Genomic DNA, 17,850 nt, shown 5'->3' with positions numbered 1-17,850 from the left:
CAAACAGAAACCAGCAGAAATTTTGGCTTTGTTACATCGATGTCGAACAGAACGACATGCTCTGGGAGTCTGGGACACCTGAGCTTCCAGTGTGTCTCTATTGTCTTCATTTACATCTGACTGAATTGTGAGGATGAAATTGTATTCCATGAGTAGGTAATTTTCCTTCCATAGGGAAATCACTGGAAGTGTACACACACACATACGAATAGCAAAATTACGTTCTTTAGACGTGTAGGCTGAAAACTAATTGGAATCTGACTGCGAAAGAGAAAAGGCAGGAGTGATCGGTAAACTCGTTTACAGACTAAATAATAGGCTGTCATGTTTTTAACAGACTGTCAAAAGGTTTTGTTCCTTGAAATTGGCTAATAAAACATGTTTAGGTGAACAGCTCAGGTGGGACTGCTTTTCATTCATAGAATATTAATGCCCTGCATTATTATTATTTTTTTTTTTAATCTTTCCTTTTTCTACTTCAAATTTAAGCATGGCGTTAATTATTGCAAAGAAAGGGAAATGCTTTGGTGTGAGAAGTAGTTAAAATTTTATGAGATCTTTAAAGACAACATGAAACAGCATTCACAATGCATTTAGGACATGTTTACGTGAAACAAAACATTCATGGAAATAGCGTAGCTCAAGTGATGATGAAAAAGCTATAATCTTAGTCGTATTAACCAATATTATTTTTAATAGCAGAAAAGAAAAAATAGTTCAAAGGCAGAGAGAGTTATTAAGTTTTAATGAAAGTTTAGGATTTGTTCTTGCATACTATGAACTAATTAACTGTGCACAATAAGACCAGGGACATTTTTTTTTTTTTTTTTTTGATAATTAATATCTGGAAAATTATTGCAGATTTAATTGCAGTGTTGGTTTCTCTGTTTTCTCCCTGATCTTTAGCACTATTCGGACGGGATTAGTTTTACAAGGGTAGATGGAGTAATGTATTTTTCCCACAGCACGTCTGAAATAATAATGGCCAATTCACATGGGATAAGATATCTCAGTAAAACTAGCAGGGAGGGGTAACTTGATTTACGCACCGCCGTCACCTTCCTGTCGTCATGTGCGTATCACGTTGTTTCCTGATACCATGTGCGCAAACACATGTAACCTATATATATATATATATATATATATATATAAAACAGTTAAGTCTGGTCAAACTATGTATTAATTAAATTCAGATTGGATTATGTTGGTAATAAGCACTTACCTAACAGTACGGTCTGTAAAACACACATGTGCCTCTACTCTGAGACACCCTCTCCAACTCATGTGAAACATTGCTGTTGCTCTTCTGTCATGTCTCATGTCACATTTTAAAGAGAGACGTAAAACATTTTTGTATCGTCCCTGATGTTCCTGTCACCAAAACTCTTTGTGTAAACCTGTCACCAAGAACAGGCGGCAGTGATTTGTTTACTGCCTTCAAATCAAATTGAAGAGGAAGCCAAGCCAAAACTACAAAACGGGCCATTTTTACCGCATCTCCAAAAATTGCTGGTGCTGCTTCTGCCCCAGAGAAGACTGTATGCACGTCTGCACCAGTCAGCTTCAGACCACAAACACGCCAGTAAGTACAAGTTCCATGGGTTCAGTATGTCCAAATTGCTTAAGAAATGGTTATCATTTGTGACTGTAATGAAAAAGTACTACATGTGAACATTCAATCTCGCCTTCGGCATTGTGCATGTTACTGCAGCTAAACACTTCTGCGTCAAGAGCAGAAACAGGTGATGAGGAAACGAGAGGGACAATGCTGTTTATGAGAACGATGTGATACTGGAGCGCTTGCGTTCTGCCATGGACCAATGACTTTTCTCCCTGGCTCATTTGATGTAGCTATATCATTCGATAAAAAGTGTCGAAAGCGTGGGTTGTCAAGGAAACATGATCTGACATCTGAGTCATGAATTCAAAATTGCGCAGGCCCTCAGTACAAAAATTAATTAGTGCACTAGGAAGTCTCGTTTACATGGTAACATCGCAAAAACAAGAATTAGCAACTGCCTTGTGCTTGGCCTTTCTAAATGGAGCTTTACTGTAAACAATCCATTTTACAGCTTTACACTTGAACTGCATTATAAATGCCACAGAGAATGAATGGTGAATATCATGAATATCACCCCCCCCCCCTTTTTTTTCAATTAAAATAGATCCTGTCAATGCAGACAGGATTGGAATATATACTCATTATCGTGAGGGAAACTCCTAACCACACGTTTGCATAGATCTTTTCACATGTAGGCCTACCAAGCCAAAATGTTTTTTTAGACATGCAAAACATCACACATGATGTTTCAGTTTCAGTACTCCGTGTTTTTGATGAAGTACGCATGAAAAGGACTGTCAAGAGCCTCTCCAAAGCATGATTCTGTTATCATCAAATTGAAACAAGCTGTTTTTTTGCTGCTTAGATTTCTCTCTCTCTCTCTCACACACACACACACACACACACACACACACACACACACACACACACACACTCACACCATCAACAGCAGGGAATTCAACTAACTGTTATGGTTCTCTTATCTGTTGCCAGTTCGAGTCAAGTGACCCTCGGCATCTCAGATGAATCCCCATTTTAAACCAGAGAAGGTAAGCCCTTTGGCAACCTGAACCAGAGAGCGGGAGAGAGTTTGTAACTGCTTTAGTAGATTAAAAATCTACAAGACACTTCATTTACCAAATTGTCTGTAAGAGCATTCAGGGCCTTTTTATTTGAGAAGCAAGTTTAACGATCAACAAAACATGATAACACTTTCTTGTAGACAGAAAAAAAGAAAAGCAGAAAGAAAGAAAAGACAGAGCAAATTAGATTGGATTTTAATACCTTGACCTCAACAGGATTGCACAATGAAATTAATAACCAATATACAGATTACGCATGACTGATATAAAATTGTATTTATTTTATCTCTCATGGTACATTCTATTTTAAACAATCATTAACTTAATATTTTAAATAAAGACTGAATGAAATTAAGCCTTTTCTTTTAAAAAATTAAGCTCTCTCTCTCTGTAATATTAATTTGAACTGACAAACAAAATAAAGATTTCAAGCTAATATGATTGAGCATAATAATATTGCACATGGAAAGTGATATGATTCTGACCATATCTGTAGCCTTTTCATAAGGCGAGTTAGGTCTCACAGTTGTGTCGATAAAACACAATCCTCTCAACAAATCCAATAAATTACAGTGAATTAGTACTTCATTCGCACAATGCCATTTGTACTATCCAGAATCATATCACGTTAATGCACACTTATTTGGTTGCATATTGTTAATAAGAAACCTTTTACAAGTTGCTCTGGGATATAAGAATAAGCAAACTGTTAGACGTGATATGCTAGGAGGGCTCACCTCGTGCAACGTGACAGTGAAAATGACATCACCGTCATCTGTACACATCTGTCGGTCAGCCACCAGCAGAATTCAGAATGTAACTCAGATCAGAACAGAATTTTAAATTCAGAGCTCCAACTAAGAGCCTGTATCACTTATAGCATTCAAAATGTCCCTTGAAATTGTTAAATAGTACCAATAGTCTTTAAATAATTCTGCATAGAAAAATAAATTAAATATGAAGTTAAACTACGAATTGACAGGTGACAGTGGTCATCAATGTTTTTTTTTTTTTTTGTTGTTGTTTTTTGATTTTCCATATTTTTCTTGCATTTTTTTCTTGATGAGCTTGTTGAATTTACTTGTCGACTGTTGTAATTTACACAACTGCCCCACAAATACAAATAATGTTGACTTACAAAATAAATCCAGATACGCTTACATGGCAAGCAGCTGTTTAGTTTATCTTGAGTTCATGAATGTCCTGTCATGTGCCATAGCCAAACACTTCAAAAAGAATCACATTTCAGTAGAACAATATTAAATGGCTCTTTACAGGTAATTGGAATAATCCAAAATGTACGGATGTTGGCTGCCAGTATCTTCAGATATAATCAAATCCAAGAGTTTCAAGTCCCCCAAAAGTGGCAAAATATAATCCAAGAGAGGGGAGTCTGGGGTATTCCACCACTTTCAAGCATGTGCCAACATCCCATTCTTCCACTCCATTTGATTTTGTCATCCCAAGATGCCTAAAAATACTTCCAACCAAACACAATGAAGAGGGGTCAATATGAAGTACACGCAACAATGTTTCATGACCCAATCATTTGGTAAAAAACAAAGTTCAGTGGAATTTGATGGAAACCGTATCAATAGCAGCAAACTACGACTGTTTGTAAAAGATACTGACTGATGTGATTCTTAACTCTTAATGGCATCATAACATACAAAAAAAAAAAGGTATGTAATTTTGACAGCCAAGGATTCTAAGGGAGTTACGTTTTGTGTAATGAAACGTGTCCTGTATTCCATTGGTCATTAGGATTTGTCTTAAGGCACTTTTGTCATTACGGGGCAGATGAAGATGATGTTCTAGAATTTACTGAGGGCTGTCTGTTCCTCTAGTACTTGAAGGTAGTCTGGGGTCCCCATTTTTGCCTTTAGATCATAATAATCACTTTTACGCTGCTCAATCACTATCTTACTGTGGTTGCCCACTATCAATGATTTTTTCATTTTTTTGTCATGTAGTTTCTCGGGGTAACGGATCTCAAAGCCACTCACCCCTATACTGTTGAAATCCTTTTTGCTCTCCAAGTAGTTGTGGAGGAACATGCTGTCTCGTCCCGGTAAGAACTCGTCCAGCTCGTCAATGGTGCTTAATCTCTTTCTGGGGTCCAGGGGTAGAGAGTCCTTGTCCATGTCTGCACTGTTGCGTAACATCATTTTCTGTCTCTCTGAGTCTATAAATTTGTAGCCAGAATCCGAGTCTCTAATTCCACACGTGTGAGCTTTGCTCATGTGCTCAATGGTCTGCGGGATGAATGTCTCTCCACCCAGGTCGTCCTTCTTGTTCGATTTGTGATTGTGCCTCCTGATATGGAGAGGCATGGAGCCGCACTCCTGGTTGCTGAGCCCCTCCTGTCTCCCCGCTGGTTTTTTGTTCCGTCTCAACACAACGACCAGCAGGCAGAAGGCCACAAAGACAGTGAGGATCAGAACTACCAGTATGCTCAAGATCATAATAGACAAGGGTACAGGACCACTGGGGGGTGCCTTGCCAACTCCGGCAGGTGACAGCGATGTGAGAATAGGGGTAGCGCTAGTCAGGATGAAAGGAGGCCTGGCTATGAGCTTCGGGCAAATGATCTCAATTTTCAGCTCTTTCAGCTCAATGTTGGAGAACTGCACTGGAGACGCACATTTGACCCCTTTGGCAGCGACCCCTTCGTTCAGTTTTTCGAGCCACAGTTTCAAAGCTACTAAATCGCAAGAGCATTCCCAAGGGTTGCCATCCAGGTCTATCTGAGTGAGAGATTTGAGCTGGTCTAGGACGCCACTCACAGGCAGATTCATGAAGTGGTTGTTCTTTAGATTCAGTCTGGCAAGAGAAACACCTGCAAAGATGTATGCAGGCAGGCTTCTGAGCACATTGTTATTCAGGTACAAGAGCTGCAAATTTGGCATGGAGTCAAATGTCCCTGCTAACACCTCCTTTATGGTATTGTACTCCAAATAGAGATATTGGAGGTTACTAAGCCCAAGAAACATTTCAGGGTGCAGCTGCTCCAGCTGATTTCCATTAAGGTATAGCCTACGGAGGTTGGTAAGATTTGCAAACACACCTTTTTGGACGGTGGATATTTGATTGCTGCCCAAATGTAGCAAATCTAAACCCTCAAACCCTTGGAAGTCAGTGGGACTGATATCTCGTATGTAATTACCACTTAGGTGCAATTTCTTAGCATTTGGCGGTTTAGGTATAAGATCTGCTAGACTCTGGATGTTTCTTTCTTGACAGCTGACACTAATGCCAAAGTCAGAAGGGTGAGCTTTGCATGTGCAGGGCTGGGGGCAGGAGAGGGGAGGGATTCGAGTCTGATAGGACACAATTTGGCCATTTTTACCAGGTGGGATACCAGCAACAATCCCATTGCCGTATATTTTAGAGGGATTGGTGGTTTTGGGTGCTTTGGTCACTAAAGGTGCTATGGTTGAAGGTGCCACATTAGAGATGGTTAGCCCACCCTCGGGCTGGGAGGGGGGCATCCGTACATCAAAGTCACTGCCTGTCCCCATGGGGCACAGCTCCTGCTTATTAGTCTCCTTCAAGAGGCGGCCATACAGGTCACTAGGGGTCTCGCAGATAGCCTCCCCAATGAAAATGTTATAGGGCATATTCTCCAACCAGGCTTTCAAAGGTAACAAATCACAAGTGCAATTCCATGGGTTGTCATCTAACTGCAATTCCACTATCCGTCCAATGTGCTCCAGGACTCCAAGATAAGGAAGCTTCTGTATCCTATTCCCTCTTATGTCCAAGTGAGTAAGGGAGGCGAATCGGAAAATGTTCTCAGGTAGGCTTTGAATCAGATTGTCATTTAAAATGAGGACCTTCAGTTTATGTAATTTGTTGAAGGCTCCTTTCTCAATGAACTTGATTAAATTGTAGTCAGCCTGGAGGTATTCCAAGTTCTCAATCCCTCTGAAAGTGTCGGCGCGGAGCTCTTTTAACTCATTGTTATTTAAGTGCAACTGTTTCAATGCACTAAGCCCCACAAAGGCCCCTCCCTCAATGTTCTGGAGTTTGTTGTTCCCCAGGTGGAGTGAGACTGCATGTGTGAAATTCACAAAAGAGTTGGGGTAAAGGATGTACAAAAGGTTGTTCTGGAAATTCAAATGGTAGAGGCTGGATACTGGCGGCTGCAGCTGTGTAGGTCTGTACACAGTTATTTTCTCACAGTTCACATAGAGGACGTTCTCGATGGACATGCAGGAGCAAGCGCTGCAGGTCTCAGCTCTGAGGTCCGAATCCAAGTCACAAAATGAACCCGATATGGAAAAGGCCAACAGAACAAGCAGCAGCATTTTGCCTTTTACAATTCCCCCAGTAAACCATTTACCTTAGAGGGGGGAAACAAACAAACAATCAACACACATGCCTTTTTTCCATTGACTCACACAGCTAATGCCAAGATCTTACAGCAGGGGTGTTTAAAATGCCCACTGCGCACACAAAGAACTTGGAAAAACCTGTTATGTGCCTTTTGAATCCTAATATAATATCTGAGCCTACACTGAAAATAAATCCATCTGTATTTAATAGCAGCACTATATATATATATATATATATATATATATATATATATATATATATATATATATATATATATGTGTGTGTGTGTGTGTGTGTGTGTGTGTGTGTGTGTGTGTGTGTGTGTGTGTGTGTGTGTGTGTGTGTGTAAATACACCGACGAGGTGTGACTTACACCGCAATAAATGTATGCATCAGCGTATTTCTTGTGTTTCAGTGAATCGAGGAGAAAAAAAAGTATCTGTCCATCGCATACATAAGACGGCTTTTATCACCTTCACAAAACCGTAATTGAAATACAGTACAAAGAGATCATACCCTCTGAATTGCCAAGCTTTGCCAACAAATAACTGAATATGTACAAAATAAAAATTCAACACTCACCGGCAATGTTTTATCTCCTCCTTTTCAGATAACACCGGACATTGGGAGCGCCAAGAGAGGGACAATTCCCATTCAGCCAGGTTCAGATTACAGTCTCAGCCTCTCTAGCCAGGCTCCACTTGTACAAAACATATATTGTGTCATAAAATCCCAAGGTTACTGAGCTCTTTTGAGGCATGTCAAACACAGCCCTGCGTATTTGCGCTGAAGAATTAATTCGTTTCAAAACCGAAGTGAAAATGGTGAAACAGCAAGTGGTGAATTTGGATGCAAAAGAAGTCCAGCATTCTTCCGTTTAAAGAATTGAACATCAGTTTAGACGCAATTTGAACGGATAGTTCGCTCAACAGTTCGGGGGAAATAACTGATACAAATCTTAATAAATTAATCGCAACAATCCATCGCGCGTCGCGGCTCAACCCGATTACCAAAAATCAGAAATCGAGTCCAGTTGATTCCTGCCGTTTCTTGAGATTATGCAAGTTGCGAGAGAAGAAGAAAAAAAGAAACTACGTGCTCTGATGTCAGACCGACGAGGAAATTAATAATTCAGCTGAGTAAAATGCGCTCGAAAAGAGATGCCATCCTACACCACATTATCAAATTAAGTATTGTTGGTGCAGTCCTCGTCCTAATAACGAGAACAGTCTTATAAACCAACTATTCCACCTCGTCTTCTTCTAAGTATGTTGGTTTTGTTGCTGCATTGAGCTTCCCACACGGTGAAGCGGGAGGAGAGAAAATGCAGAGATGCAGAGAGAGAGAGAGAGAGAGCGAGAGAGAGAGAGAGAGAGAGAGGCAAGCGCGCGAGGCGAGGGGGGGTTAACAGGGCGAAAATATTAAGGAACAAAATTTAACTTCAGACACCCCTTAAACACTCACTAGTGAACATTATAAAGCGCTCTGATAGTGTCTTTCGTTGAGGGATCTCTGGAAAGGGTGACGGGTAATCTGTTGTTGGATCATGGCCAGTTCGTGCGCGCGAAACCGATTTCCTGACGGCAGCGCGTGTGGATTTAGCGCGTGTGATTCTTTATTTTCTTTCTTTATTCTTTACTTTACAATATTTCTATTACGAGCGCGCGCGTATGTGTGTGTGTGGGAGAGAGAGAGAGAGAGAGAGAGAGAGAGAGAGAGAGAGAGAGAGAGAGAGAGAGAGAGAGAGAGAGAAGGGAGGGGGGTTAACAGGGCGAAAATATTAAGAAACAAAATTCAACTTCAGAGATCTCTTAAACTCTCAATAGTGAACATTATAAAGCTCTCTTTCTCATGAGTCTTTCGATGAGGGATCTCTGGAAATGGTTACGCGTAATCTTTAGTTGGATCAATGCCAGTTTATGCGCCTGGTTGCCTGGCAGCAGCGCGAAAGGATTTAACGTGTGGGATTCTTAATTTTCTTTATTTTACAATTTTAAGAATGCCTGGATGCACGGCACCGCATTTAGAAACTGCGGCAAAGTCACCCAGAGCTGTTGCACGCACAGCAACAAATCTTTTTTTAGTTTGACAGTTCCCCAGGAATGATGATTCATTCTTGATAGACAACAGGTGCGCCGTTTTATCGACGTCTTATGTCTTTCTAATAACCTGAAGATTGATTTGTCCTCATGCATGTGTTTAATTGATTTTATGACATGCATGCTCCGGAATTGGATGCAGTTATGATTAAACTTTTAGATTGTGAAGATATAATAGTGAAATAGCGGAGTTAGTGGACATAGATGGAGCATCCGTGTCTGTCATGTCCTCTATGGCTCTGCAGTGGGTTCATGTGAAACCAAGAAAAAAAAATAAGATCAAACACGGCGCCCTCATCTGGCAGAAATAAGTGAGATTTAGTTCATAAAATGAATTGCATTCTAAGCTTTTTATATGTTCAGATGTGCTTTATATCGAGTCCATAGTGTACAATCTGATATAGGGGAGACCGGGACGAGCTGGTAAACGGTGAGTTTGTCACATTGTCCATCTCAGAAAGTGATTTGAGTCAAAAATCCAATTGAATTAAATGTGTTTCTCTCTGCATGCTTTGTTTGTTGGTTTCAAACACTTATATTGGGGTAAATAATTGATAAATGTTTTTCAAAAACATATAATAACTAAAATTCCAATACCATATTTTGTATACACACTAATAATGAGCTTAGATTTTTACTAAAATGTGTTCTCAGAACAATATTTTTTTTATTATTATTATTTTATTATTATTAACAATCAGATCAGGAAAAGTTTTATATTTTTCAAATTTATAAAATATTCATTTTTGACAGCCAAAACAACAGTTTGCTATTGTTTTAATGTTTACATGTGAAAAGCCATGTTGTTATTTAGACAAGACAGTAAAACATGCCTACAAAGAAAGATAAATATTACACAGAGAATAAATTGTGATAATTAGCTCTAACCAAGTCAATTATTCCACATGTGTGTGCAAGTCATTTTACAACCCAATGTTTCAATTTCCGCATGTTTGAACACTGAGCTCATTTCTGCCTTATGTAACACTTAAGAGCAAAGACAACTGTTTGGTCAATGTGAGAATATTTTTTTTTGCTATTTATTAAGACCTCATCTACTACCTAATACTATTTTGGGAAATGATTGAGGCTTATTGTAAAGAGGTGAAAATCACAAGAAATTCCCACCTCAACCAGAAGTAAAACAGCAAAAGCCCCTAGGGTCTTCACTCAGTTATAAGCCGGGCAGCAATGTAGCAGTTGTTCATATTTTGTGTTTAGGCATGGGGTAAACACTTTCAGTCTGAGTGTTTAGTGTGAAGTGACAGCTTTTGCTCTGTGAATACGGGGGTTGTTCTGGTTTTTGTGTCTGCCTCTCTCAAGTTTTAGTCTTTGATATGTTAAACAACTGCCTATTTTTAACTAGCAACAAGAAAAAGAAAAAAATTGTGGTGGTGACAATATAAAAAAAAAAAAGAAAAAAAAAACTTAAGTGTTGTTTGTTTTGTCACGTTGGGTTGGTTGAATATGAATTCATTTAATCCACATTTTAATGTCGGTGCTCTGTGTTCAGAGTGTTTTTTTTTTGTTTGTTTTTTTGTTTTTTTTTTCGCCATACACTTATTGCTTAATAAGGATGAGAACCAGCAATTATCTAAACTTTTCTTGCTTTATTTAATTCTGGAATATTATTCACCTAATATATTTAATCTGTATACTTCTATCCAAATATTTCTTCATTCACTAAGACTATGTGTGTGTGCAGTTTTATATTACATTATGAGGACCAAATGTCAAGGATAGTAAAACCTGAAATCACTTACATTGTGGGGACCAGCCAGAGGTCCCCATGAGGGAAATGAATTAATAAACATACTAAATAATGTTTTTTTTTTTTTTACAAAAATGCAGAAAGTTGTCTGTGATGGGTAGGTTTAGGGGGTAGGTTTTGTGTAAGAATACGGAATATATCGTTTTTACAGCATAAAAATCCTCACGCCTATAGAGAGTCCCCATAAAGACACCGAGTGTGTGTGTGTGAGTGTGTGTTTTCTGTGAACCACTGATAAAAAAAATAAATAAAAAAAAACTAAACATGGTGGAAAAGAACATTTTATATCATTAGTGTATGTGATACTGTGGTTGTCAATGACATAAAAAAAAAAAAAAAACCTTGAAACAATGTTTGACAGAGAGTAATGGCTCAGTTTGAACTTTTCATAAAGTGCGAATGAGTAATGAAATGCAATTTATGCAAAGGATACCGGTAGTGCATCTTCATTCCTCTGGTAGTTTTTACAATCCGCATGCAAAAACTCAATGGGTGAAGAAGAATAACAATAAGAAGAAAGCAAATGACAAGATTCCAAAGCATCCGTTCCTTTGTTTTTAGTTATTTTCTTTTTGTAGCTTCTTCTCCCAATAGGCAAAACAGAGAATGGCGCCTTCATTCCACATGTTTTACAGCTTTCTTTTAACCCTTGCTCCTTGCTCCCGTCAATCATACAGCAATCTAATAAAGTACATCCCTCCAGCTGGCAAACATGTTGATTGACAGGCAGTCTGTTGAAATAGGGTAATGAGATAGAAGAGATGACACTGTGGAACGTCGCCTGCAGTGGATGAGTGTGGCTGGGGGAATGTCTACCGGGGATTACTGCCGAGAACTTTGGAGTCTAGTGGCAAAAATGGCTTTGAACTATCTACATATGTACACATGCGATGATTAAAGTTGTTTATCTTTCTTGTAGTCTGAAAGAGTACTAAGCCCTTAGGCATGGAAGACGTTCGCGTTCATTAGGAGAGCGGATTGTGTTTGAGTGACAAGGGTTTTTAGACAAAAAAACGAAAATAATAGATTTGAAGGGGTTTTACCATCTTTAATGGAAGTTGTAGAGTTTAAAAGAAGCGAAAGAGATCGTAATGAAAGCCTTGATGGTTACAGAAGCGAAAACGTATCTTTGTATAGAGCGAGCAGGGGATACTTATGTCCACTCCACAGTTGGCAGCAACAGATCCACTGTGTCTCATCTGTTTCAATTGAGTCTTGTGCCTCCTCAAATATCGCAAGGCTTCTATTAACCACAAGGATAGCAGTAGCAGTCACATTGTGGCCTACTGGGCATGGATCCAAAAAAAAAAGAAAAAGAAAAAACGTTTGTGTGTATTGTTCAAATGTGGTCCTTTCGATATTGTAAGGCCTGGTGAATAACTGAAAATTAGACATTATGAGGTCATGCGATCCGTCCTGCTACTCTGCGCTGGAAGCAAATGCTTCAGACGTGAATTTATAAAAGGCAAGTGGATGTTAAAAGTTCTCATTTTCTTGTCAGAGCCATGGTTTAGCGGTACACACACACACACATAGTTGCACAAATGGGAGACACACATTCCATAGTGTGATGTGCATGTAATGTACATGAAAACAAACCAGTAGGACTAGGGTTGACTGGATTTTACCCATCAGGAATTGATCAGTGATTAGTGGCAGACAAAATTAGCAAAACAAATACATACAATAAAAGAATACAATTAATAAATAAAATAAATTATCCAATAGCTGATGACAGAGGGAAAGAAACATTTTTAAAGGAAGAGCAGGTTTGACGTCATTTTGATTAAAGATTGCCTTTGGAATAATGTACACTACCGTTTTAAAGTTTAGGATCAATAATATTAAAGAAGTTTCTTATTCTCACCAAAGCTGCATTTATTTGTTTATAAATACAGTAAAAAGAGGACTGTTGTGAAAATATCATTGCAATTTGTAATAACTGTTTTGTATTCTATATTTTAAAATATAAACTGTGATGTCAAAGCTAATCTTCAGTGTCACATGATCCTTCAGAAATCTCCTGCTTAAGAAACATTTCTTATTATTATCCATGTTAAAACAGATTTTCGTGAAAACCACGTGTATGTTCTGTTTTCCTTTGTTCTCATGTTCCCGCCACTGGTTTGTTTCTATGGTTGTTAATTAGTTCCCCACACCTGTTCTGTTTCTACATTGATCTTTGTGCTGCATTGTTTATGTTGAAGTGGTTGTGCTCTTGTGTTTCCTAATTATTTCTTTTTTGGATTTACAATTAAAAACTATTTAGTTTGCTACTCCATCTCCGTGCACACACAACAGCCACCCATCCCATTACACCGTGAGAGATTTTTTTATTTATTTATTTTTTTTTTTACTTCAGGATTCTCTAATGAATAAAATGTTCAAAAGAGCAACATTTATTTTAAATCGATTATAAATGTTTTACTCTCACTTTTAGATCAATAAAATGTGCTGACTCTAAAATCTTACCAACCCAATTGTTTTAATGGTAGTGTACCCCAATTAATCATGTAGAAACATTTTACATTAAGAAAGAAAAAGGGATGCATTCTGATTTCATGTTTAATCTACAATCCAATTTCAGAGTGATGTTGCATTCAGACCACCATGGTGACCTTTCACCCTAACCCATGCATTTTACATGACTGTGATCTATATGATGAAAGTGGTGCAGTCAAGTAGATGTGTATACGTATATTCTCTATTGCAGAAAGATATATTTAACTCATAAACTCTTAAAATACAACCTTTTGGAAAACAAAAAAGAACGAGAAATGATCTGAAGATCTGCAATGAGATTGAATAGTTCATGCATCAGACAGTTCAGCCCGTTCTCATCCCAAGGCGTCATATACTGACGCTTTTGACATTTCGTCTACATGGCACCCTTTAGCGTCAATATGAGACGCAGATAGATATGGGCCAGAAGGCGCCTCCTAGCGGTCTAACCCTAACCCTACCCCAGACCTAAACCTACCCATAACCGAACAAAGCTCTGTGCGTCTCATATTGACGCTAAAGGTTGCCATGTGCGTTCGATGTAGACGAAATGTCAAAAGCGTCAGTATATGACGCCCTAGTATGAGAATGCGTTGGACAGTTAAAGGGTTGTTGATTTCTTTTGAGCATTTGGGTGGATTTAGCTGTTTTCATGAAATTGTATGCATTCTGAAAGCTTCAGCCCAGATTGATATGGGTTGGCGCATCCGTCTGTAGGGACGACAGCTTGAGAAAGAAAAACTTGAGCCGGCCAGCAGACAGACAGCGATCCTGTAATATGCTGCTCAGTGGGAGCTCGGTACATGTGTATCATGGCCAGGGCCTCCAGAAGTTTAAGAAGCGATGCTCCTGTGTGGTGTTTTGCTGCACGAGTTCTCCCACAGCTCTGAGTCAGATTTACTCGGCTGTCAATTTCATTTGTGAGCCGCTGTGGGTTAATATGCTTCCGAAGGAATCCCACAGGAAAGGAGAAGACAGCCACATGAGCAGTTTTGTTTGTGCCGTTACATTAGTTGGCCAGGCACCTGACAGAAGGGCTGATTCTAATTCGAGTCTTACTTCATCAGCAAAAATAAAGAAATATAACAAAAAACTAATAATAATATGAATAAAAAAAGAGTGATTATATCCATCAATACGCTGTTGAAGCCTGTGCGCCTGCCTTAGCAACGGGGAAGCAGTCGGGATCAGGTAATCTCCTCTATCTCTGTGGAGGAGGGCAGCTTGGCATTTTGAAACTCTGGCAATTTTTTCCTAACACAATAAATGTATCGTAAACGAAAGGTCAGCCGTTCACCGGTTATCACGTTGACTTTTTGACGTTCCTCTCCACCCCCTAAGTAAATCTCAAACAGTTTCTACACGCAGGGCTTGTTTATTTTACATAGGGGAAGGTATTGACTAAAAATCCATGCTGTGTTATAGCATTCATGTGATCTATTCCATGGCAGCTTGTTTCCACCACAGAATAAAACATTTTAAGATAATTGCGACTTTTTATCTCACAATTACAAGGACTCTTTTCCTCAGAAGTCTGACTTTATAACACGCAATTGCGACTATATCATGCTATTCTGACATTATAACGCGCAATTACGACTATATCACGCTATTCTGACATTATAACGTGCAATTGCGACTATATCACGCTATTCTGACATTATAACGCGCAATTGCGACTATATCACGCTATTCTGACATTATAACGCGCAATTGCGACTATAACGCGCAATTGCGACTATATCACGCTATTCTGACATTATAACGCTCAATTGCGACCTTGCCATATCATGCAGTTCTAAGATAAAAAGTCAGAATTGCGAGATAAAAAGTCGCAATTACCTTTTTAATGTTTTTTTTTTTTTTTTCTGTGGCGGAAACAAGCTGCACATAACATGCAGACAAAAATGAATATAATAATATTAATTATTATTATTCCACCAATTATACCTCAGCTTGTTAAACTAAAGGTAGGGTAGGCAGTTTTATTTTTTCATAAACACTTTTTTTTTTTTTATACTGATTGAAAGTCTCGTCACATCCTAGCAATCAATAATAGAAGTGGTCTAAATATTTCAAAAATGTACATATATCTTATGTGGAAGCCTCAGGACCAAAAACTGCACAACCAATCATTGAATTCGGTCCATGATACACTTTTTTTTCGGGTGTCATGTGCAGGGCTTGGATCTAAGCCTTTAAAAAAACATTACTAACATTTTATAACTCCATTGCAATGCTTTTTGTATTGCTGAATATACAACACCGGTAAATGATACAGGTTTGCAAAATAAATGTTTTGGAGAAAGCATGTTATCAATAATTGAATTAATTTTGCGTTCAGACCTTGAGTCAAAAGTCTGAACCAAATGAGGTTTGATACTTATTTTAACCAACGTAGATGTGCCAATATTTCCAAAAACTTCCAGACGAAAAACACTGCATTATACATACAGTGTCTGGGACTAGTGATTTCTCATTTCATACTTACTTTTTTTCCCCTTCATATTCTCCATACATATTTTTTTCTTTTCTTGCAGCAAAAGTTGAATTCAAACTTAAGGACATATTTCAGATGGGATACATTGGATAATATTCTAAAATAAACAACACAGCACTGTTGTATTGAAACGAACACAAACTGTAGTTCACAAAATTAAACTGAAAACACAACAAGACTGACATTTTCACTGTGACTATCTAGATTTCTGCTCTGCAAGGAAACTGCAAATTTAGTGCCGACATGGGCAAACTTCTGCCACGTCTCAGCTGAAGCCCAGCACCAGCCAGTCCAGGTTTGAAAGAATGAAATGCACCAGATCTGCTGTGTCTGTCTAAGCAAATGTAGACGAGCGAGATTGATGGAATTTGGCATGTGTCAACAAAATGAGAGCAGGCCAACAGCAAGGCCCATCTGCAATGTCATCTGAAACTGTTACAATAAAGCTTTACAGGGACACAGATTTTTAGCCACACAAGCTGTGGATTTGACACCATGTCTGGTGGTAGGGGTTAAAGCCAAAAAAAAAAAAGAAACTGATAAGATACAATGCAGTACTTACAACTTTTTCATAGACGTTGAATATTGTTGTGCCTGCAAAAGAAAATTGATAAATTTCATATACTGTATATATATATATATATATATATATATATATTATAAACTGTTTAGTTACAGGTAAAATGGGGATAAAGTCACAGATAATAAATGGGCTCTCTTTTGCATTTCACTATATATTACAAAAAATATGGTTTGTGGCAAATATAATTGTTTCATATATATAATGGTTAAGCCTTTAACAGGCATTGACACCCTATGGTGTCCGATACAAACACAGTTTGCATCTGGCTGGAAAATCAATGTGCAAATGACAAACCAAAAATAACTTAGAAATGATCAAAGCATACAGTGGAAAAGCTCACAGAGCTCTCAAATATGATAATGAATAGGAAATATCATGTTGCGTAAAAATTCAATTATTATGTATGTTTTGCGGGCAGATTTTTAGAAAAAAAAAATAGATGCCATATTTCTTATGTCTTACTGTAGATTAACGGCACTTTTAACATGCAAAGCTAAAACAGACAATGATTTCAGAGAAAACATCATGGAAGCAGCAATTTAATCACAGAGAGAACGCAATCATGTCAAAAGCCATTAAGCTCAATTGTTTCTTTAGCAAAAAAAAAAAAAAAAGGTTCATTTCAGTGAACATTAACAGCTGCAGAGAAGATTAAAGAAGAGAGACCAAACATGTGCTTCAGTAAAAACATATAGGTTCTTGTAATAGGTTTATTACAAGGTTTCATATAGGTTTCATGTAAGGTACATGTAGGTTGTTTCTAATAATAATTGATCTAACTGCTTATTTCAGATTTCTTGAATTGACAACTCCATCTAAACAAGCTCTTGAACTTGATTACATGTGCCTTTTAACCGCAAGCTGATAAATTGCAATAAAAAAGAAATTAGGATAATTACATAAATAAATAAAATACCCAAGGATTAAGCAATTTAGCCCTTTACAGTGAAGTGTATTTTGCATGCAAAAGGACAAACATGAACAGTGAACGCTAATCAACTGATCTTTTGGGAACCACAGGAAATAATATGTGGTGATGATAAGATGCATGAATGTGTCACGAGTGCACCAGTCCTCCCTCACTGCTTCACTCCCACACTCTCTCACTCATCCTCTCGCACTCCCCAAATGACTGATTGAACTCGCCTGCAGTCAATTCCCGCTGCTTACCAGACTCCCTATATAAACTCCTTGTACTAAGTGCTTCACTGTCTGGCAACCACAATGATTATAGTCCTGTTGTTCCTGTGAGCTACTTACCTGTTTACCAAAAGTACATGCATTTTGGAAACTTACCCGGTTTCCCTTGAAAGTTGAGTACCTTTGTGTTTGTTATTCTGAGCTTTACTTAAGCAGTATTTCAGTTTACCTGTTTTACTCACCTTGCTAAATGTTTATTGGATTCGAGCGCTTG

At 38.2% G+C, this 17,850-nt stretch overlaps 1 protein-coding gene across 2 annotated transcripts; it reads right to left on the bottom strand.

Moving 5' to 3' along the window:
* Window positions 1–3,678: 3,678 nt before the first annotated feature.
* On the bottom strand, window positions 3,679–8,287 carry slitrk4 (SLIT and NTRK-like family, member 4; the record flags this gene model as incomplete). Of its 2 annotated transcripts, XM_081382826.1 has the most annotated exons (3): window positions 7,564–8,287; window positions 4,650–6,988; window positions 3,679–4,123 (listed from the first exon to the last, which is right to left on the bottom strand). In XM_081382826.1, the coding sequence occupies exons 2-3, from the start codon at window positions 6,951–6,953 to the stop codon at window positions 4,115–4,117; spliced, it is 2,313 nt and encodes a 770-aa protein (XP_081238952.1). In that variant the 5' UTR covers window positions 6,954–6,988; window positions 7,564–8,287. The 2 variants fall into 2 exon arrangements, with proteins under 2 accessions (XP_081238952.1, XP_081238951.1); XM_081382825.1 differs by lacking the exon at window positions 3,679–4,123 and having other exon boundaries at window positions 4,458–6,988; window positions 7,564–7,591.
* Window positions 8,288–17,850: the final 9,563 nt, after the last annotated feature.

The sequence above is a fragment of the Scardinius erythrophthalmus genome, assembly GCF_964197995.2.
Source record: "Scardinius erythrophthalmus genome assembly, chromosome: 13".
NCBI lineage: Eukaryota > Metazoa > Chordata > Actinopteri > Cypriniformes > Leuciscidae > Scardinius > Scardinius erythrophthalmus.
This window is presented reverse-complemented; position numbering and strand designations above follow the sequence as displayed.